General features: G+C 44.5%; 1 protein-coding gene across 1 annotated transcript in view; it reads right to left on the reverse strand.

Annotated features, from left to right (window-relative positions):
• The window catches only part of LOC128811089 (uncharacterized), a 31,192-nt gene that overhangs the window by 6,035 nt on the left and 2,695 nt on the right, over positions 1-22,462 (reverse strand). Inside the window, exons 2-7 of the mRNA XM_053984389.1 lie at positions 14,521-15,371; positions 7,184-7,345; positions 4,450-4,636; positions 3,484-3,638; positions 2,185-2,211; positions 627-745 (exon numbers count right to left, since the gene is read on the reverse strand). Of these exons, the coding sequence (XP_053840364.1) occupies positions 627-745; positions 2,185-2,211; positions 3,484-3,638; positions 4,450-4,636; positions 7,184-7,345; positions 14,521-15,371 (1,501 nt within the window). The remainder of the gene's footprint in view (positions 1-626; positions 746-2,184; positions 2,212-3,483; positions 3,639-4,449; positions 4,637-7,183; positions 7,346-14,520; positions 15,372-22,462) is intronic.

Below are 22,462 nucleotides of genomic sequence, written 5' to 3' on the forward strand. Positions count from 1 at the left end.
CATGCATAACACAGTTTAGTTCAGAGGCCAGGCTACAACCAGCCTGGTAGACAAACTTGCACAAGGGAGCAGCATGGATCACTTAATGGAAATAAGACTTCATATTTGACCCAAATATTCATCAACAGCAACAAACAGGTCCCACCCATAAGCACACATTCAGCAAACTTCATCTCTTCTTCCTCTGACAAGAACCATCCAGCTGATTCTGACTGTCCCATCCCAACACACATCAGTCACAATATGGTCTGTCCCACTGGATGAAATGTGGGGAAGTGGACAAAAGAGAACATTAATGCTGACTGCAATGCTTAGGAGGGAGCAGAAAGACAAATAACTAGGCTATAGAATGGCTCTGGCTAATTGTCATCATCCCCTTGCCCTACTGGGGAGAAGCGCCTTATTTTAGGGACCTTAATGTTTCCATGATTCTTACATAGGTAGCATCCAGTTGGGATCCTGGGGCATCTGGGCAGTAAGGAAGCAAACACTACTGCTAACCAGAACCAGCATATGCAATGGAAATAAGGTAAGGAGTGGTCTTCTCCAAGCAGCAACAACCAGAGGTAAAGCTTCTACCACCTCCTCCCAACACTAAGTGAAAATCCCCCACAGCATTCTCTCACCTATACAACTGTGGGCAGGACCTCTTCAGAGCAGCAGAGGACAGCCCCAGCTTGTTCTGGTTTGTCAACCGTGTCTTCCTCATAAGATCTCTCATTCTCCTCCAAGCATGGCTCTCACACTAGGGAGCAAAAAGAAACCACAACTTAAAAAGACCAGAGGCAAGTTGCTGGCAGACTTCATCTGATCAACATATGATACTTTGGGGTACTCCAGGGTGGTGGGAAGAGGGAAGTTTCTTCTTTATTTCAAACAGATAGGGGCCCACAAAAGAATTTTTAACACTGCAATGATGCCCAGTGGCCAGCCTGTACCTGTATAGGACAAGGAGACAGGATTGATGAACTCTGAATAATACCATCTTTTTCTGTATTTTGTTTGATAACGTTTCTCTGCCTAGGGCTCTGCTGTTCTTTCTGATTTAGGATTTCAGAGACTGAGGGCATCTCAGCGGTGAATGCTGAGTAGCTGCTTAAGGGCACGTTTTACCCTATTGTTATGCTGTGCTAAAGGAGAAGATTGGTTTGATTTCCTACCGACTCACATGCATGCAGGGGGCCTTTACAACGAAACCCAAAAAAGCAGTTTGACTCTCTTATCCTTTCTATTAGGCCAGGTGCATTGGTATCAGCCTTTTTTAAGGTGGTAGCTTTTGTGGAACATGAATTAGAAGAGATCAACCCTTTGTTTCCCTGTCACTCAGCAAGCCACAGCTTTTGGTCCGTTACATTTGAAATGCTAATAGAGATTATCAGGAGGTCAGGGAGTCTCAGGAAGCCATCTCTAATCTTTGTTCTCTCCAGGCTGGGCTTATCTGGACCCATGAACTAAATAGAGCTATGAATTTTAAAACTTTTTTTTCCCCCCAATATTGTTTTAAATTTCCTAAAGTGATGACTGAAAAACCTGGGGAACAGAACAAAAATTATCATGTCCCAGAACTAGCATAAGAGAGAGATTTCATTTCAGTGAATTTCTCAAACCGTTGTCACGTTCCTGACATTGTTCTGCCCTGTCCCGAGGTTCCTCCTCACTGTGTGCTGGTGCTGCTGTGCCACCAGCACAGCCATTACTACAGGAGTTGTGGCCACCTTGAGAGCACAGCCTGGCAGCTGCCCAGCCGCACTTACCAGCTCCAGAAATGCTTATTGCAATAGTTCTTGGGAATCTGCGAAGTGTTCAGTTCAAAACTTCAGATGAGGTCATGGCTCAGCTGAGAACTGCAACACCTGATTCCGTGCTATTGAGTTAATTGCCTGTAAGCAAGACTGTTTACTCACGGAAATAGCAAACCTCTGTGTTTACTGCTAGGATTAATGTGTGCTGTGGAAGGGTTTTGAGGCCTCAGCAGTTAGTCCCTCGTAGTGCTGGTGATGTCTAGGACAAGTAAGCACTGCGGATACTGCTGAAAGCCTCAGCAGCTGATGCTCCTGTCGTCCATGAGAGTAAACCTCGGGGGTGAGTAAACCTCTTTTGCTCATACAATGCTGTGCACTACACGGGCTTACTCACTGATAATACAGACACAAGTTAAATAGATTCTGCAAAGGCAGTACATACCGAGATGTTCTTGCTGATGTCCAGAGCCTAAAAACAAAAGGGAAATACACTGATAAATAACAAGACAGCGAGACCATCTCCCAGTGTTTTCAACAGACTAGGCTCTGTTCTCAGCTCTGCCCTGGAATGGACTCATAGCCTTGGTTGAGTCCTTTATTTCTTTTTAGACTCAGTCCCTCACATATGTGATAATCCCTTCTTTCTTCTTCCACCTCTCGGCTCTCTTTTGTATTTAAACTGCCAGTTCATGTGTATAGTATCTAGTAGCCAGGGGAAGAGTGTAACAGACAGAATTCCCATACAGTACAGAATTCCCATACAGTACCTGCACTGTAGGAATAAATGGGGCCTTTCATGTTCAGGGTACAAAATCCAATACTAGGTGACAAAACTAAGGTGTGATGTAACAAGAGAGGATGAAGATTCAGTTTAAAGAGCATGGATCTTGACTCTGCGGTCCTGTGAAGTCATCAGAACTTCCCACATGCTTAAAATACTCTGGAAGCTGGCTGGACATAAGGCAGAGCATGGAGCACCTTTCAGGCCTTAGCCTTAATTTGGGTTCTGAAGTTCATTGAAGTGCTTGTGACCTATTTGCAACTTAAGGGTGGAAATTTCATGAGGTCTTTCCCGTGAGAGACCTACTCCGTCCTCTTTCCTGTTTGCAGGGCTGGGAATACTCTGATTAGAGTCTCTGCTCTGGCATTTCAGCACTTCTGAACCCCACCGGAACATGAAAGTGCTGAGGCAGATACAAACAATGGGAAAGAAAGGGAGAGGAAAGCATTCATCCTCTCTCCCTTGGACTTCAGTGACACAGATTTTCTGAAACACATTCCCTGGAACATGCTTTGAGAACTGGAGCTAATTACATTGATATGCTGCCAGTCTGGTAATAAGTGTGGCCAGGATTGATCCACTAGAATTTTTATTAGTGGTAATGAATACTTGGTTTAATCTCACTAGCATCAGTACTGGAGATACTTATGACTGAGTCCACACAGTAAGTTATTTGGAGTTAGTGATGACTAAACCCCATGCTACTGTCTGCTATGCTCCTCTCCTCAGCACCAGTGATCCATTTGTGCCTTTCTTGGCATAAAGACAAAGTCCTTCTTCATTTAAGGTTGGGAGCAGAGAGACACAGACCCACCCAGACCCTCACTGGCCCAGTTCCACTTGGTAGCAGACAAGCTTGGCTTGCTCTCCTGGCACCTCACTCTGATCTCCCTGAGCAGAACTTCTCTCTGCTTCTCCCATGGGTCCCACTCAGAGTCAGGTTCCAAGCTTATCACTCACCTTTCTTACTGCAGGGTCCTTTGAGAGAAAAGCCTGTCCTTCAGCCATACTCCCAACTTCTCCGAACTCATTCTCCTTGTTGTTCCTATTGTTTGATGACTTCCTGAGCCCCATCATCAGCTGGCTCTTTCCTGATTCCAGATATCTCTGACTTCCTGCAAAGAAATGCAAGGACTTATTTCTTAGCATTGTCCTGCTAGGATGGCCTCTGGGCAGAGCTGGCAGCAATTTATGACTTCAGATAGGATAAGAACCCTAAGGACTTAAAGACGGGATAAGACCCCATGTGATCCCAAAGGCTCTGACTCAATCCTGCAATGAAGTTGTTCTATGTCTCACCAGGTATTAGAAACAAGCTGAAATCCAAGGTTTGAAACAGATCAAGCTCATTTAGTGAGCTGGTTCACATCTAACAGACTTTTCATTTGGTTTTATTATCAGTCAGCTGAGCCCAGTGTTTCTCAGCTTTCTGGAAAAATTGGTCTCTGGATCCAAGCTTTGCAGCTGGGGCTTATTTCCACTTGGTCTGTAGAATAAGTCACCCTCCAGGAATGTGTTCTGTGCCTACTTGAGAGGGTAGAAGACTAACAACAGGCATAAGGTTTTCCATCTTAGATCAAATCCTACCTTGACTGGGTGCAGGGTGGCTCCACTAATGGTCCCATTCAGGCATGCTAATTTTAAATAATAAAAGACCTATTTTATAATTCATTTGTCCTAATCTTTACAGCCACAGCTGCAAAGCAAAAAAACCCCTAACTCACACATATGAAACAGCCAGTGTTAAAATCCTAGGTATAGACAGAGCATTTTAAATTGCTTCTCTTGGATTTCAGCTAGGGTTTACTTCTACTAAAACCTTGCTCTGTTCCAAACTGTCTTTCCTAGGGAAAAGAAAGTGTCTGATCAGCTTGATTGACCTAATGATGGCAAACGGGAGGGTATGTTAGAGGTATTTGAACTCACCATTGCAGCTGCTCAGCTTCTCAGTGTTCGCTCCTATTTCTGGGATGATGGAAAGATCAGAAGGGTTTCCAGTCTGAGCCAAGAGGCTGTGAGGTCTGCTCCTCCCAGCAAAATTTGTTTTCATGTCTTGATATGAGTTAAGAAAGATACTGGCAGCTCCACAGGAGCAATGCTGCAGAATGTATTCCTGTACCAGACAAAAAGAAAGTATGCAGGCTCTCAGGCTGCAACAGCCCAAGGTAATGGGTGGTGCGACACTACAGAGAAATTGTAAACATTCCAGCCCAAGGATGTCCATCCTTGTCCTAGAACCCACCAGAACCCAGACAAATTATTTAATTCTCTAAAATGCTGAACAGCTTGTAGTTAGTAATACAGAGCTTACATGGCTTCATTAGCATTTAGCCTAAATTACTTGATACTCAGCATCTTTTCAGTTTGTTTCCCAGAAGGAATTGAATATGAGTTTCTAAACAGAGAGCTGCTCAGCTAAGGCATTAGTGTAAACAAACAGATCAGTTATAACAATGACTCATATTTTAAGATGTTATTTGTTTTGGAGCATGCACAGACAACAATAACTTTTATTTTTACTGATGGGATGCCACAGTTTTCTTGCGTGTTACCAGCCAGATTGACTGTATGGGGTACTTCAGTCAGTGTACTTCTGCTGTTGCTGGTGGGGTGAGGAAGAGGAGATTTTCTACCTTGTACAACCATGTTGCAGAAGAGTTTAGTAAGGTAGGAAGGAAGGAGAGCTTTATCCAGCTGAAGCAGAAAGGGAACCAAACTGTTTACTAGTGTTGGAACCAGGACAGGCCAACACCAGTTTAGCACCTCTGGGGACCCCCAAGCAACTGACAGTTTCAATGTCACTTCTCATCTGGATATGTTGTCACAGCAGTGTGGCACTTTGCATTATCTCTACCTTTGGGAGATGCTTATCAAATCTGATGAAAGATGCTGGTTTTGGCCCATGGTATTATAGATTTCCCTGTAAAGCAAAGGATGTGGAGCAGCACTGTTCCTTCTGTGTCCCAGGATCAAAGGCATCATTTCACTGGTGATGTCTGTGCACCTCTCAAGAACAGCATTGCGAGCACTGGTTATCTACAATCCTCGTGACCAGCCCTTAATACCATGCTAACCCCATGTTTTGGGGGTTGTGACTTCGTAGCCATGTCTGGGACATGGAAACCTTTCCCTGCTCATAGTCTACATGGAGAGTGAACATGGTTCATCCAAAGGAGTCTTTGGACACCCTCCAATTTGTGGGTGGCAATCTTCATGTTTCATGGCAAATGGGGGTAGCAGTGTTCCTCTTCTATTCAGAGGGGCTATGACTGAAGAACAAAATGATGGAAAGCTGCTCAAATATGAGATCCAGGCACTACAGGATACCTGAGAGTGTCCAGTTTTGTAGACCACACTGCAAACACTGAATGTTACATCTGAGAATCCAATTCCCCACTGAACAGTATGAGACAAATGCATCTGAGGATACACTGCTGAGAGACCTTCACAAGTACCAAAAAGATCAAAGTTTCAAATATTTAAATGAAAGCACAGCGCCTTTCATTTCAGTGGGAGCTGGGGAGGGGGCACGTACACCAGATGATTTTGCAGCTTGGAAGAGTTACTTTGAGCAATGACTCACAGTTGTAAAGCTTCAGGAAATGTGTTAACAATTCCCAGGCTCTATGTAGGAGGCTGCATTCCTCTGAGTGTGAGAGATGGGTACATGGAAATGACAAGCTACTCTGCTCTGCAACCTGACTCAGAACTTGGCTTTGGCTCTGAGGAGGAGTCAGTCACCTACTGCAGATCCAATCCCAGCAGGTGGGAGAGCAGCACCAGGGGAACAATGATGCTATCAGGAGAATAAAAGACTCACCCCAGCACAGCTGGGAAGAAATAGTTGAGTGTGATAAACCCTTTCTGTTCCTTTGGGGAGTGTTAAAATAAACAAAAAGGCAGGGGAGGAAAAAAGATGGAAATCTGGTGTGATGACTGAAGAAGAGGTGGAGTAGAGCTTAATAAAATATGCAGAGGCTAAAAAATGCTGGTGGAAATGCTAGGAAGACCCTGAAATTATTTGCAAATTTCAGTCAGATTTTCCAGCTAGCTCTGACTGATAAAAATGACAAATGGGAACACTGAAATGGTTTCATGTCAGAGATTCGTCATCTGGCAGCTCAGGAAGAATCTCTTTCTTTTCACAGGAAGTTAAAAAAAAGCATGGAGCTGGGTCATGGTATTGCTGCTTCTCTTTCCCCATGTGTCTGTTTCGTGAAAAATTCTGGGATTTTGACAGTTTGAAACCAGAAGGAAATGTAAGATCTTATAAATCAAAACACAATTGCTAAGGAGCTCTGTGGATTTTGTTTTGACAGCATTGAGGAGAGGTGTTCTTGAGAAGTTTACAGCTGTAGAGAAGTAAAAGTTACTGACTTAGAGCAGGCCATTGCATGAGGTAAGAAGTGTGCTTTTTAACTCAAAAGAAGCAAGCACATTTGGGAAACAAAACTAAATAAGCACAGAAACTCAAGCCCAGCCTCAGGAAACTAAACCCATTGTGGTATGTGAGGCCTCCCTGAAGACCTGTGTACTCAGCCCAGGTGGGTGTTGGATGTGGTAAATTGGCATCTTCCCACACACAGAACTTTCTTACTGGGCCTCGAGTTTATTGTTTAAGACGTATTAGTCAATGGAAGATACCGTGGTGTCTGCTTACCTCTTTTATCTGACTCATCTTCTGCTCTTTCTGCAAGCTGCACACTTGTTTTTGGAGACGCAGGTTGTGCTCCTGAAGCTGCCCAATCTTCTCAATCAGTTGGCAGATGTGTTCTAGGTATCCCAGACCAGATCCCAGGGCTTTGCTGTTACTTTGGTTCACCTGCAATGACAATGCATCTTGGACCATGGAGTAAAAACAGAGGAATTCTAACTAGGAGCTGAGAGCTCTGCACACTCCTTACAGTCATGTCCTGTAATAAAGTCAGGCTTCCTCTTGCAAGGGGCTTTGGTCTTACCACAGATTTGAGCTACAGCATCACTTGCCAAAGTTCTTTTCTGGATTACTCAGCAATTTCCACTGTCAGAGGGACTCTTCTGACTGATCACAGGCTGATGCAGAGGAAAACCTCATGACAGCCTGTTTCTAGTTCCACCTCCAGGCTAACTTTTGTCTTTTACTGGCAACAGAAGCCTTACAAACAAATATGGTTCAACTGTATGCAATGGATGGCTGGGGCTAGTATGGCTCACTTAGCCCACAATCCTCAGTGCAAGTCACACTTATGTGTCCTGAAGCTGGGCTTGGCTCCTACCCAAAGGCACGTATCTGCAGGTTGCATTGATTTGCTGAGTTGTGACCAACTTGGGGTACACTTTGCTGTACTCTGGCCCTCATCACTGGTGTGTCTGTGAGAAAAATGTACTTGAATCAAGCTGCTTGCCAAAGTGAAGGAACATCTTTCCACCAGTCTTTAGTAGATCCCAGCTTACATCCCTGCTGCTACTTTCTCAGTCTTGAAGAGATGCCTGAAGAAAGTTTGCAGGATCAACTTTGCTGTCTGGCTGTGGATTATATCTACCACCAATTTCTCTTCACCCAGGACCTGCCAGAGTCTCACTGCTGCTCAGCCAAGGGCAACTCTGGAGACAGGGAGTAATCCTATGGCAGAAGAAAAGCTACAATGCTTCCCAGCCTCCTGCTCTGCACCTCACCATTTCTGGTGCCAAGACCTCCCCATGCACAGCGAGTGTCCTCCCCTGCGCCATGATCAGACTGTGCTGAACGTGCTGCTAACAAACACATGCAGGGACTCACTTCCACCTTGGCGCTGCCTGCTGATGTGCGTGTGATATCAGTGAGTAAAATAAGCCTCGATCTTTACAAAAGCAGTGCTCTAAGTTTATCTTACTTCAAAAAATAAGTTCCCTCTACAAAAGCAGGAAGCTTCCTCTGTCTCCTTTCCCACAACAATCTACATTTTTGGGGAAATGCCAGCCCTGGGACTCTTCCTGTCTTTTCATTATGTCAGAAAGCTCATGGTGTGTTCAAAAATAATCAACATTAGGATTTACTTCTTTTTAAACAAATGATGATACAACATTATTTATAAACAGGTATTATTAAATCCAGATGCTTTTGTGTCTGAAGTTGGGACAGAGGTTGTTGACTCCAAGTCAAGCAGTCATTCATTTTATGATTTTTATTTTCCTTTCAGGCAGAGCCTGCAAGAAGTGGTGGCAAGACAAAAGTTACTCAGCCGTAAAATTGAGTATTTACTGTGGCTGTGCAATGGGAAGGGGCACAGCCCCAGGAACCAAAGGGACAACAAAGCCTATGTGGTATCTGGTGGGAAAAGCTTGAATCAAAAGCACTATAATCAACATATCTAAAAGCAACTAGGGTGCCCAGCTTGAGAAGCCTAATTTTCAGAAAGTACAAGGTTATCAACTTCTGAAAATTTGGCCATTTTGAGCTGTCCCAAAATGAACACTCATTTTTTGTACACTGTTCCAATAGACAGTCAGAAGTTCCTTATTACCCCAAAAATAAAGGCTTTCTGCCACACTGTACCCTCTTTTTGCACATCTAGCAACACCCCTTCCTGCCAGTATGCTACTTCATGACTGCTGATATGTCTGTACTGCCCTAAGGAGACACTGAGCCAAATCCAACCCATTATAGCTGTGGAAACTCAAGGGGAGGGAGGCTACAAGGGACAGACGAGGTCTTGGATGAAGTAAAACATTTGGCTCTAACTTAGATTGGAGAAAAAGAATGAAGCATTTGACTGTGACCTCTTTCACTTAGAGACCCTCTTTATGCTCCATATTTGTCCTGTGCTTAATGTTGTACAGTCCTGCTTCATGTCTGTGGCTGCTGGGTTTGTAGGGCAAAATGGGCAGGGGGAGGAGAGAAGAAGGTCCTGGTTTTCCATGCTCTGTGTCTAGGGCTGGAGGCTCTGGAAAGCAAAGGTGTGTTTGGGATGAGCATGGAAAAATCTGGCTTTTAGCAAAAGTTAGAGAATCTCTAACTCCTGAGAGTAAATACAGGTGTCCAGAAAATCAGAGGGAAAAGGTGTAGAGAAGTTGCTCCAGGTCTTGGGGCAAGGTGGATCTACCCCTGTGGAGGACCTAAACCAGACTGAAGGTTGGACTCAATACGCTGCAGATCCCTGTTTCACAGCCAGCCTTCAGAGGCTGCTTGGAGCAGTTTGGGCTACTTAATAACAAATTAATCTGCATTTTATTGAAGTGATCTCAGCACAAATCAGACAGAGCCTCCAGTGCTTGCACATTTCTGCAGGGCCAGCCTCCGTTATGATCAGAATGCAACGGTAAAAACTTTTAGGGGTGTGCTTCACCCTGCCACAGGGCCGGGCTGGTTAGCATTAGGATTGCTCAGATACAGCAAGTGTTCCATACAGACTATTTGTGTAATTTAGCTGGTTGCCCCCAAAAGAATTGCACAGAGAGTGTCTCTCTAGGAACCCTTCAAAGACTTTGTTTTTCCATAGACTGGAAATACTTGAAGACCCCTAGCTATCTTTTGGTGATGCCAAGTGCAGCACACACTCTGATCTGTCATGTTCTGATCTAAATATTTTCCTCTCAGCATCTGAGACAGTTTATGCAAGTAGTGAAGAGTCAGCAACCACAAGAAAACTGCAAACATTTTCCAGGATGTCTCTTCCCAGTAGAAGCTTCATAACTGAAATTTGTCCTACTCTCCACATGGTAATTGTCAAATAGTGTCGGAACAAAAGCTGTGTGCCCATTTTTGAGATGATGAAGCTTATGAAGAAGGAAAAATATCTTGCCTACTTTTCTGTAAGGTGAAGATGTGGAGGATCATAAAAACACAATTTATGAATCAAATGGTTAAAACTTCTCTAGGAAAAGTAAGAACGTAATGTATAAATACATGCCAGATTTTGCTTTTAGGCACAAGATTGAGCCAGACCCTCATCTGGAAGAGTTAAAGGCTCCCAGTTGTACTATGGTGAGATACTCAAGGTTTTTTGACCCTGAGGAGTTAAGATGCACTACATTGACTGTACACCTGTGTAACCAAAGAGGGATCTCTGCCCTTGTCAGTACTCACCTGACTAAGTTTTGGGCACAGGTTTTCAGTACGTGTGTCCCTGGCAATAAACCATGACTGTTGTGCTGGCCCACAGATTTCTTAGGAACCTTAAAAATACAGGAACAGCATCTCCACTGGGAACTTTGGCTTATCTAGAGCCCTCTAGTCAATATTTTGACTGGCATAAATCACATCTTTTCCTCTGTGGCTACAGAGCTCACAGAGATGGGAGCCTGTCCTCTTGTCTCTGGGGAATATTGTGCTCACTGCAGCATCTGATCATTACAAAGATCTGAAGTTCAGTGGGAGCTGCAAGAATGAGAGTTGCTTTCAAGTCTCTTGTCCAACTGATGTATAATCAAAATCTGCATGTCTGATCATCTGGTCTGCACTTTGCCCAGCCTCATTTCAGCCATTATCTGTTACTTGCATGCATGTGATGTGCTTTTCTACAATTGGGCTCAATGGAGAACTGTCCTGGGCTGGACCTGGCACAGGAGCTGAAGATGACGGGCAGTTTGCAGAGGAAGCTTTTCTTTGTTCAGACAAATGCTCACTGATGTATCTTGCATTGCCTTAGGTTTCTGTGCTTCACACAATGCTCTTCACTTTTCTTGTGGATAGTTTTGGGTTATACTATGCTGCATCCTGCCATACACCCCTCACTCGTGCTCTGGCCATGTGAGCATGGCTGGTTCAGGCAGCACGGTCGCTGTGCCACCCGATAGGGAACAAGGTAATTCCAACCCTCCCATCCCGGGCTCAGAGCAACCAATTAGTGACGCCACACTGAGCGGGAAGCATTTGTCACTGGTAGCTGACAACACCGAAAGGCTTGTGAATAACAGGAAAGAGAGGGATCGTGCTGTCTATTTCTGACAGCTCCACCCTGCTGTCCAGGAGGGGCTGTGCTTGCTGATAGCTTCTGGTTTCCCCTGAGCAGCACGCACAGGCTACAGGGGCTGACCATCATTCCCCTGAAGTAGCCCTATCCTTCCCCTGAAGTGTACCACTCTGTAGAGAAACATTTTGACTGCTTTGGCCCAGGATAAATAGCACTGCATGAATAATGATTTTTTTTTCTCTTAGTGATGACAGTGCTCCCATCCTTTTTCTTCTAGGAGTATGGGCCGGGCTGACTTTAAATGTAAACTTTATGGAGCATGAGGAAGTGTTTGTAAAGCAAAAGCATCAAAAGCTATGTATCTTCAAACTTCAAGCTTAAGAGGAAATGCTTTTATTTAGGCTTCAAAGTTCTTTCTCTTGTTGTTTGACAGCTTCCATTTTCTTTCATCTTTCAAAATGTAGGCAAATTTCAAAATAGCGACAGTTCAAAACAAAAGATCAGAAAGCTTTGTCTAAAAATGCTGCACTGAAATGATTTGATGTATATTTTCAGCCAAAGCCATTCACCAACTGAATCCAAGTGGTTAAAACATTTGGTCATTTCCAGTCTCTCTTTTTCAGCATTTTCCTTCCTGTTCTCTTGGAAGTGGCCTCAGCAGTGAGGGATGGTGAGGAGGACATCAAGGGACAACTTCACCCAGAGACTGAATCCTTGTTTGGCTATGGTGAACCAGTAAGCACAGTTGGCACTGCCACAGCCAGCTGGGCTGGGGAAACTCAACTGCTCTTCTGTTACTTGAAAGTTCCCAAAACCATCAATAGAACTGAGGAAGATGGTGTCACCTATAACTAAATAATGCTCTCACTAAGCATTAATTATAAGCCAGTGTAAGCACTTTTGCATTTCTATCAACATTAATTTAATGCAGCAGAAATTGATATGATGGAAAAAATTGGTTTGCCATGTTCTTGCCAAGCAGGGTGGGAATACACTGTGCTGGCCTGCTTTCTTTCAGGCAACAGTGATTCATTTCCAGGGATATCTTAGTCCCTCAGAAGACATCAGGCCATAGCAGAGATTGGTTTCTAAGTACCATTTTGTGTCTTGGACAGGTTAAAGGCAAGTGTGAAAACCACAGAGAAAGCCTGGAGCAGAGCCTCAGATGGGATGAACCAAGATGCATCTGTCAGCTGTATGGTCAGATGATCATCTGGACCTCACTCCTGAACAGGTCTCTGTTGTATGATAGTGAGGACAGGTCAGCCTAGTGTAAGCTTGGCTGACTCTGCATCTGCCATAGGCTGTCCTGGTGCACTGAGGCACACAGAGCAGCAGCTGCTGCAGCTGGGCATTTCTTGTGACAGTCAACTTCGGTGCTACCTGGCACCCCAGCAGTTTGAAGAGCGCTGCTCTTGAGATACAGCAGCCCGGGGGTGTGCTGTGAAGAGGGGCAAACTTCCCCAGCATCTAGGTCACAGCTGTATTTACACAGCTCAAAAAACAAAGAAAAGTGCTCTAGGGCACAGGGCTTTAGCACTCAGCCAGTGAGGATATTAAAAAGGAGGGGAGATAAGACACCAAGAGCTTAATTTCCTCTTCAGCTTCTTTCTAATTTATTCTCTTGTTTATTTAAATGCTTTGCTTTGGTAAACTGAGGCTCCATTTCACTAAGGATTTAAAGGAATTTCACAGGCATACAGAGCTGTCAGACAAAACCAAATCTGGGTGCAAATTCTCCAGAGTGCAACAGAGAATTTAGGTAACTTTTTACAAAGTCTCCTTATAGTCAGATTCTGCTGCTCTCATCCTTTCTTGAACTCTGCCAAATGGCCAGATCTGTTTGGGATCTGTGCAAAATAGACATCCATCTTCTGCCATGTGTGAGATACCTCTGGGGAGGAAAACACTGCTCAGATGGCTTGTGTGTTGCTTGTACTGCCTTGATATGCAGTCTTAACAGAGATGAGACATCTCTGACCTTCCTCACTGCTCAAGAGGTTTTGGCATGCTGGAGAGGAAGTCCAGTGCCCGATTGTTCACGGCAGCGAGGTCATGGTTAAATTATTTGCACAGCACACATCACTTGTAACTTGACTTCCTCTCACCCATCTCCAATTCCAATTCGTCACTATTACCACAATGAATGCCCCCCACAAAATCCCTGCTAGGCACCATTTGATACTTTTGTGTGTTTGTGACCCTCTTCATCTAATCTGCCTTTCTCCTTTTTTCTTCCTTTTGCTCATGGGGCTTTTTGGTCTGTCTCTCTGTCAAGAATCAGCTCCCCACTGAGATCTTTGCTTTGCTTGTTCCTGGAACCCACTGCAGCATGCAGGCAGTGCAGCAATCTGTCCTCATTTCAGCAGCGTGAGGCTTCAGGCAAGGAACTGGGGGGAGCGCTTACCAGCACCTGCTATGGGAGAAGGTGCACAGAGGGGCTTTTTATTCTCTTGTCAGTGGCACAGGGTACCCAGCAAGGGGAAAGAGAGGAAGTAAGGAGTGGGACAACCTGCTGAAATTAGGTCTTTGCAGTTTGGTCCATCACAGCTATGCTGGCAAGTTAAAATGGCATCTCCAATTCCAGCCCGACAAAAATCCGAATCTTTGGATTAGCTCCCTGCTCATGCATTATTTGAGACAGTTGACTCAACAGGGCACATCAGGCCTGGACAGAAATGAATTAACCCTTAGACAAGTACTTTACAAATTTCAGTGCCCCAAAAGCAAGCCAGCTATTCCCAGAGACAGGAATAACCTGGTCTTGAAAATAAACCTATGTTCTGAACCCCACCCCATGTATCAGAGGATGATGACTTAACTTCATAATCTTAATTTTGAGACCAGAATCAAGTCCATCCTCTCATCCAGAGCTTTTAGAAACACGAGATCTCAATGAGTAATTTTTCATCCTTACCCAGACCTGATATTTACGAATTAATTCAGAATTTTACTGGTATGAAAAGAAATCTTAAAAATCAATTACCATTTTTTTACTGCTTACAAGTTTCAGGGGAGATATTCTAAACTCACTCAGATGTGTCTAATTTGTGGCAAACAGGACTTGAACACTGACTGGGGTGTTTGGACAGGCATAGATTTAAGATTCAGTTCAGGTGTTTCTCACCTCACTCAGCCTACAGCATTCATCCATGTATTCATCCAGGCTGTCACTTGTGGGGTACTTCTTCAGCTGATGTTCATGGATCTGAAGGTCTTGCATGCTGCCAAAATTCTCTGGAAAACTGTCAGCAATTGTCTTTGGCTCTTCTATGGGACCTGGGGTGGAAAAAGTGCTTTCCCTGGAGAGGTCCATCTCTGCAGTAGGTTCCTTTTCTGGACACTGCTTGTCATCCTGGTGAAAATGTTCATTAGGACTTTCTTCCTGAGGGTCACTGAAGTCTTCAAGGGAAGCTGTAGGATCCTGCACAGCATCTGCTTCCTGACCATAGTAATCAGCTTGCTTTTTGCTCTCTGGATCTTGGAGGCTAACTTTTCTGGCATGTTCTTTACATGTTCTCATTAACTGATGGTCAATTTCTGGAGAAGAAGAGGTGCTAAGCACACCCGAGTCACAAAAGGAGTCTCTGCTGTGTAGCACAAAGCTTTTCTCTGAGCCTGTTGGCGTTGATGGAGAATTAGCACCGCTTGGCAACTCAACCCCCGAGTCCTCAGATTCAAATTTGGAGAATCTGTGAAGCCGGCACTTGGACTCGAAGGCGCTGAGGTCAGGCAGGGTGGTTACAGAGTCAGTGCTTGCTGGGCCATCTGCACAGTCTGGATCTGCTGGTGTGGCTGCTGCATCTGGACACTGGCAGGCTGGTGGGACACTGGCACCGGGAAGATGGGACTCCTCTGTGCAGGCTGTGTCAGCTGGAGCCTCTGGGATTAACCCTGGGTTTTGAATTCCTTCATTGCTCAGTATCTTCATGTGTGTTAACACGACTTTGTCCTCAGCAGGTGGGCTCTTCTTACCGGCTGAAAAGAAAACAAGTAGAAGGTCACAGGAGGCTACAAAACTCAGTGTCTAATGCATCCCTTGAGGGATGTGGAATGTAAAACTGCCTATACCAAGGTGGTAGAGGGGGGACAGCCCTAATTTGTTTTTCTTGAGCTATGTGAAGCTTTCTTGTGGGCTTTGCTGCAACAAAAGCCTTGTGTTTCATAGCTTCAGAGTCTTCCGGGGGGCTCATAAAAGCACAATTCTGATTTGATAGATAGGTAGAAAAAACATATGTAGGCAGGTAACTTTTTAGCAATTATCTGCATAGAGATGGAGAGATATATGTGTTCTTTCAGCCTGATAGACATTAATTTAAGGCTCAAATATTTTTTCCAATTAAATGTATTCTGAACCAGCAGAAAAAAAGAGTAAAATGAAATCGTTCTTCCCGCAGGCTTAAGTGAATTTTGGGTTGCAACAAGCAATTTGAAAACTTTTTGGTATCCTCTGCAGCATTCTTTGCTCACATACACGTGACAAAAATCAAGTTCTGATAAGAAAAGCAAGTGTAAAAAGCACTGTCGATCTTTTTCACTCCCTGTATGGTTTTAGCTATGAAGTAATGTCTTTAAGTGAACTCCTACCTTATTTGTAAAGACAAAAGAGATGATGGCAGTCTTGCTCAAGAGCTTTTGCACACAGACAAAGAAGACTTGTTTCCAAGTCACAATTATTTTACACAGTAATGCGATAGAACAGTCTCTGGATGAAAGGCTGATCTTCAGGGGTCAAAGATCTGCTCCCAGGTTTTTCTTACTGTTTTTCTCAATATAATATTTCATAGTGCAAACATTTGGATCACAATGGCATGAGAGCCAGTGTGAAAGTTCTGCACCTACGTTTCAGCAAACTTCAAATCTCAGCTCCAAATATGTGTGTTTGTGGATTTGGAACCAAGAATTGATACAGAACAAAACTTCAGTTTCCCTGGTATGTTTTCCCTTAGTGCCCAACCCAGAGTGCCTCAGCGGGCTACACATATACACATTTCTGGATGTCTTACTTTCTACTTCATTCCCCTCTCCTCTTTCTTTTTGCCTGAATCAGACCAGCAGCAGTTTCACAAACTTACCCCCAGTAATGTAAATGTCCCTAGGTGGGCAGGAAGGCCTGGGATCCACCCCACCAGCAGTGGATCAGGGAGAGCTGATCTCCTGTGTGCAGTTTTGCACACAGAACTACTGTGCAGTTCTCCTTTGCAGTAACCCAGAAAGCTCCCTCTTTCCGAAATAACCCATCTCCCAGCTGTACCTCCTCCAGCTTGCTTTCTGCAATGTACTTAGATAAGGGAGACTTTTACTCATTAAGGCCAAGCTAACTCTTACATGGATCATTCTCTACTTTATTTGCATTCCCTTCATTTGATCTTGAGAATTTCCTGGCGTACCACTGAAACATGCCCTTTGCTGTGCATAGACACCCACTGATTTAATATTTTACACTGGATTTTTATAAAGGGGAGTCAGTGATAAATAACCTGATGGGCTTCTTGTGGTACGTAGTGCTAATACCCCTTGTATAAGATTTGTTTATCATATACAGAATTGCACTGCCTCCCTTAGCAGGATTCACAGGCATCTTCCCAGTGCAAAGAGCCATGTTTGAGACAGTCAGTGCCAGACCTCAGCAATACAACACCAGGATGTTACTGTGATGTGGGACAAGAAAAAGACATTACCCAGGAAAGCTCATCAGCCCAGCCTGTGCTGGGATCTGTTGTTACTCTTCCACTTTTGGGATATGTATGAGGGACCCTGACCTGAGGACAAGGAATAGGGTAACTGGTTTGAAGTTTCACATACAGCAAAACATCAGCTCTAAGAGGGAGCTGGGTGCCAGGTCTTGGAAGGAGGAGGTGGAAGTGAGTCACTTTGATTTGGAGTCAAGAGGATCTACCTGCTCAGCTGCAAACACCTCTTGGCAGCCAGAGACAAAACATTGTATCTGCACGAAAAACACAAAGCTTAAGGGCTCTTCTGATGGCATCACTACCCCAGCTGGCCAACAAAACCACCGAGAGTCAGGAGGAGAGCAGTTGCATTCCTGCAATTACTTTTAAGAACAAACCATACAGCTGTCACTCTTACCAGGAATTACTATATGCAATGGTAGTTCTTTCCCACAGACTGATTGTTCTCACTTATTAATCATGTCATGCTTTCCTTTGACTGGAGATTCTCTCACTTCTTTCAATCTGCCCCTGTTTTTTCTTGCTTAACTGGTTTCACCCTGGCCTACACAAATATTGCTTTGTCTAAAATCAGGAAGCAGCATATTAAAATGAGGTCTTGCTACTTACAGAAGGAGATGTCAGATGCTTTACTGCATATCTTTTAGGACTACAAAAGCTGCAATGTGAACAAGGTTTGGCTGGAGTAGAAAGAATAGAAAATAAGATTAAATCTTTGACCCTCTGTGGGATGGCTACCTTGATGCCAACAACAGTTCTTTGCTCTCCCCTTACTGTGGTCACTAGCAACATGTTTTACAAAAATTGTTTATCTGTTCTAGGCTGCAAACTGTTGCTCTCAGCACTGTCAGGTCCTGCAAACGCCAGTGTTTGAGCATTTCTGATTTATTCTTCCAATGCCCTGTGATGAAGCAAAATGTTATCATCCCCCTACCACAAGACCAAAATACTGGCAAAGGACAACAGGATTTTGCAACCCACTTAGGCACCTCATCCTCATTCATTTAATAATACTTTCCTGTGGTCAGTGAGGTCATCTGTGCTACAGCAGAAAGATCTCCAATGATTCAGGCAGTGACCTGAAACTCAAGTTATTCCTGCTGCACCTCACTGACAGAAGAGTCTCCTTCCTCTCTGTTAACTGTATTATAGAATCTAAACCGTGGGGCTTCCCAGAAGCAGACTGTTCCTGCTACAGATCTTGAAAGAGGCATACAAAAACGCTCAGCTCTTTCAAGCATATTGCTAACAAATACCAGAATGGTGCAACTGAGGGGAAAAGAAAAAAAAAAAAGGCAACCCAGACCCTTAGCTGCTATAAATTAACTAATTTCCAGGGCCCTTAACAGAACTGTGTCAGCTAATTTTGGCTGAGGGCTTGGCCTGTAAGTGCTTTGTTCAGCAATACCAGGGGCCCTGAGTAAAGCAAGCAAGGAAGGGAGATAACTCCTGCCTGGTACTGGAGGGAGTGTGCTGCAGGGGTACGGCTGCAAACAATCCTGCACAGGGGCTTCTGAAAGGAGGTGTGAAAAACTTCAGAGAGCTGAACGGTGGCATTAACAATGGTAAGATGTATTTACTTGTGCTGGAGGCCAGCCAGGTTTGACATGCTGTTCCTGGGAATTCAGCCAAGATTTTTTTGTTGTTGTTAGTTAATTTTCCCCTGGACCGGTTTTCCACAACCCTCTGGGGTGGGGGTAAGATAGCAAATGCTGTAGTTTTTAGGAAGCTGGCTGGTATGCTGGTGTGGCAGCCAGGTAAGGAGTGGAGTTTTGTGTGCATGCTTCAGAATCAGTACAGGTTCCTGAAGCATATTCAACATGTGTGGCCAGGCCAAACATTGTCTCAGGGTAGCTTGTGCTACTTGCCTAGTAGCCCTTTCAAAGAGTTATATGGCTCTGTAGTCACCCTAGAGGTATACAGGGTACCCTGGATTGAAATATAGGCCTGTAACTGGTGGTAAGTGATCATATGTAGCCTTGGGAAGCTGGGTTTCCTGTGCCAGTAAAGCTGGAGAATCAGACTGCTTCCCAATTCACAAGGAGGTGGTGACAGTGAACTAGCTAATACCTGGGGGTAATTAGTAGGGAGTGCAAGGAGCAGATGTGTCCCACCTAAGTCTCTAGAACTTTGCTCTGCATCATGTTTTAATTGCTTTCTAGGATATTTCTATGTTGCAGTTAGCACAGCCTAATAGAGAAACGTAAATCTTTCAAGGGTAAATACCCTCCCTATCAGCTCCTGTCTCAAGGCTTCACTTTCTTGGGACTTTTAAGTCCAAGTTATTTTTCCAGTTGCACAATAACTAGCAGCTGCCAGGACTCAGCCTGGTATATTAGTACAGAGACCACTGACCAGGAGAAGGAGGGCAGATACCTAAATATAAAATTACTTTCAAGCAATTTCTTTATCCCAAGTAAGTTGGATGCACAAGATGAATTCAAACAACTGCCCAGGAAAAACTCCTTCACGTTTCCAATCCTGCTCAAGCCCAATTCTTGCAATAGTTCCCACCTTTCTAGTAAACCAAGCCAAAGTCTATATCAAATCCCGTGCTCCAAAGTACTGAAACCAATGTCTGATTTTTCTTCTCTTTTGCATCTATGCCTGTGACTCAAAGTTGTGTTTCACTGGCAATTCCTTCAGTGCAAGACCTGTTAAGCTCCGCTACATCTCTGAGAGGGTCCATGGCCTCTGATGCACTGACTTAAGTATCATAGCACATGGTTTTCTGATGTATGCAACTAATGGAAGCGCTAGGGGACAGGAAGAGGCCAGGCTGGCAGTGGAATGAGTGCTGCTACTGGCAGTAGAGAGCCATACCATACCAGCACTGCCCTTTGCTGCTCTCTTCCTTTCCAGTCTCTGCCCACCTGTTGTCTCAAAATGTTCATCTTGATTTTTAGGCTACTTAGCATGGGAAGAATCTCTGTTAAACGTGGCACACCTGGAGCCAAAGCTTTGCTTGTCTCCATCCACCACTGTGTTAACAAAGAATAGCAGAGGTAGAGCCATGGCAGCCTTCTGCTTGTCTCTAGAACTGCTGCAAGGTCCATGTGCACAGCAAACCCATCCACAGTGGGTGGTGCTGGCAGGCTTGTACAGGATGAACAGCCCAGAGATACTCAGAGAATCTATCCCTCTCCCTGCTACTGCATGCCACAAGACATGCAACATCCTACACGCTGCAGTTCATAAGGCCAGTATTTTCCAATTTTACTGTGCCACCAAAAATAAAGGGTATCGCCAATGACTTGGGTTGTTGGAGTAGCAGGGACTTTGCACAGCTGCCCTGCAAAGGAAGACCAAAGTCAAACCACAGCACTCCTACCATTTTGCTTAGCCCCGAGTACAGGAGTAAGGCACACGTGCAAATTGCCAGAAAAGGTTTTTCAGCATCCTACAGAGGACACAGCTTGCCTAGTAACTCCTCTGTGGCTCCAGGTATGCCCAGGATGAAACCCTGCCATGCTGGACTGGTTCTGTAATGGGGCTGTGGCCTCCAAGTAACAAAGAGATGACTCTTGCCTTTTGAAGAATCATTAGATAGCAGTGACTAGTGCACTGGAGTCAGACTCATGACCTAGAAATGAAAGGCTGCTTCTCCCTCATTTTCCTTCCTTCCCGTATAAGACTCCCTTAGTTTTGTCACTGTGCCACATTCTCTTAGCACTGTTGGCAGGACGGCTCAGGTGGTATTTCCCTTTCATTTCGAAGAGGTGGATTTTTTTCTCACCAATGATGAGGTCTCAATTTCCCAGCATTTAAGAGAGAAGGGGTCACTTCCTTTCTGAAACAATAGGCATTTTTTGCTGATGACTTTTACCCCACGTGTGCTGAAGGGTGGGGTCGGGCGCAGGGGCCGTGCTGGCACCTCCTCAGCAGCCCCCACGCAGGGCCTGCGGGAGCCGTGTCACCTCTCCAGCTGGGAAAGAGCTGTCCCTAGCACAGCCCTGTGGGCTCAGGCAGGCACAGGACCTCAGTGCTCACAAGAATTGAATTACGCTTCCAAAAACCCCAAACCAACCCAACAAACAAACAAAGTCCACACCCCAGAAAATTAGTAACCACTACCAATTGACCCTCTGTGAGGAAAGTCTATCTCCACACAGCTTTGCCATGGATTTCCACGGCGTGGGGATTTCCCGACTACCTGGCGCTTTACTGGACTGTTGATCCCAATCCTGGCAATGGCAGAGGTGCTACTTGTCACCAAAAGTCTGCAAACTATCTGCCTTCCCCAATGCTTTTCAAGCAGTGTGCTGAGTGTGCTGCCCGATCTTGAGCTGCTCAATCTGAGCATGGATTCTCCTAAATAATTAGGATAATCACGATCTGAAAAATTTATACAGAAAGCTTATCGCAGGGTCTGTTGTCTTCAGTGCACTAGTTACAACTTCTACCTACAACAGCAGAAACTTGTGAAGGCTTGAAAAACACTGTCAGAAGAAAGATCGGGTTTATTGTTGTTTTATTTTGTTCGGTTTGCTTGTTGTGTTGGGTTTTTTTTACTGGAGTTGTGACTGAAAAATTCACATTTGCAGAGGAACATGCTGCCGTGTCGTAACAGTATTTGCACAATAGATCTGATTCTCTGAACTTCAATTTACCCAGCTGGAGAAGTGAAATGCATGTGGATTTCATGTACATACATATACAATTTGATTTGCTCAAAATGTTGAATGCAAAGGAATAGTTATGACAAAACTGAGATTTCAGATAGTCCTTGAACAAAAAGCACGAAGTACTTGGATCCTTTGGCTCCAAGGTCGTGTCTAGTCTCAATGTTAGTTAAGTGTGTGAAGTTCCTTAGGATCGTGGTTTGGTAATACAGTGTGACCAGAAATGTTATAGGTACCCACAGCTGCAGCTGGTAATGATAAATCCATATAAAGTAGATGCCGAGAGAAAGATAACAGGGTTTAAGGACTCTGACTGAGACTCTCTGAGAAGACATTCATTGCTTTAGTAAAGAGGAGCTAATTATAGCTCTTTTCAAGCATTTGAGGTGGAATGAGAGGGAGATTGATTGTTTACTGATTGATATAGTTGGATGAACTAAAGAGGAAGTGGATTTCCAAGTAGAGAGGCCACTTGACACTTTTACAGTTTGCTCCAATTCATTCCAAGTGACCTGTGAAGTTTTTGAAACCAAGCGACAGGACTGATAGATTAGTGACCTCTGGCAGAAAGTCCCGGGGCACAGCAGGTCCCCTCAGACCACCTGGTTTATCAGTTACTTGTGTAGGCTGGCAGTCACCAGTTTTTAGCCCAACACCTCACCCTGTGCATTGCACCAGCTAAAGCGCTATTCCCACTCGTTTTTGCATTCACGCTGCAACTTATTTCTTTGTATCTACGACCCGGTGGGAAAAC

The sequence above is a fragment of the Vidua macroura genome, chromosome 8, assembly GCF_024509145.1.
Source record: "Vidua macroura isolate BioBank_ID:100142 chromosome 8, ASM2450914v1, whole genome shotgun sequence".
In the NCBI taxonomy this organism is placed as follows: domain Eukaryota; kingdom Metazoa; phylum Chordata; class Aves; order Passeriformes; family Viduidae; genus Vidua; species Vidua macroura.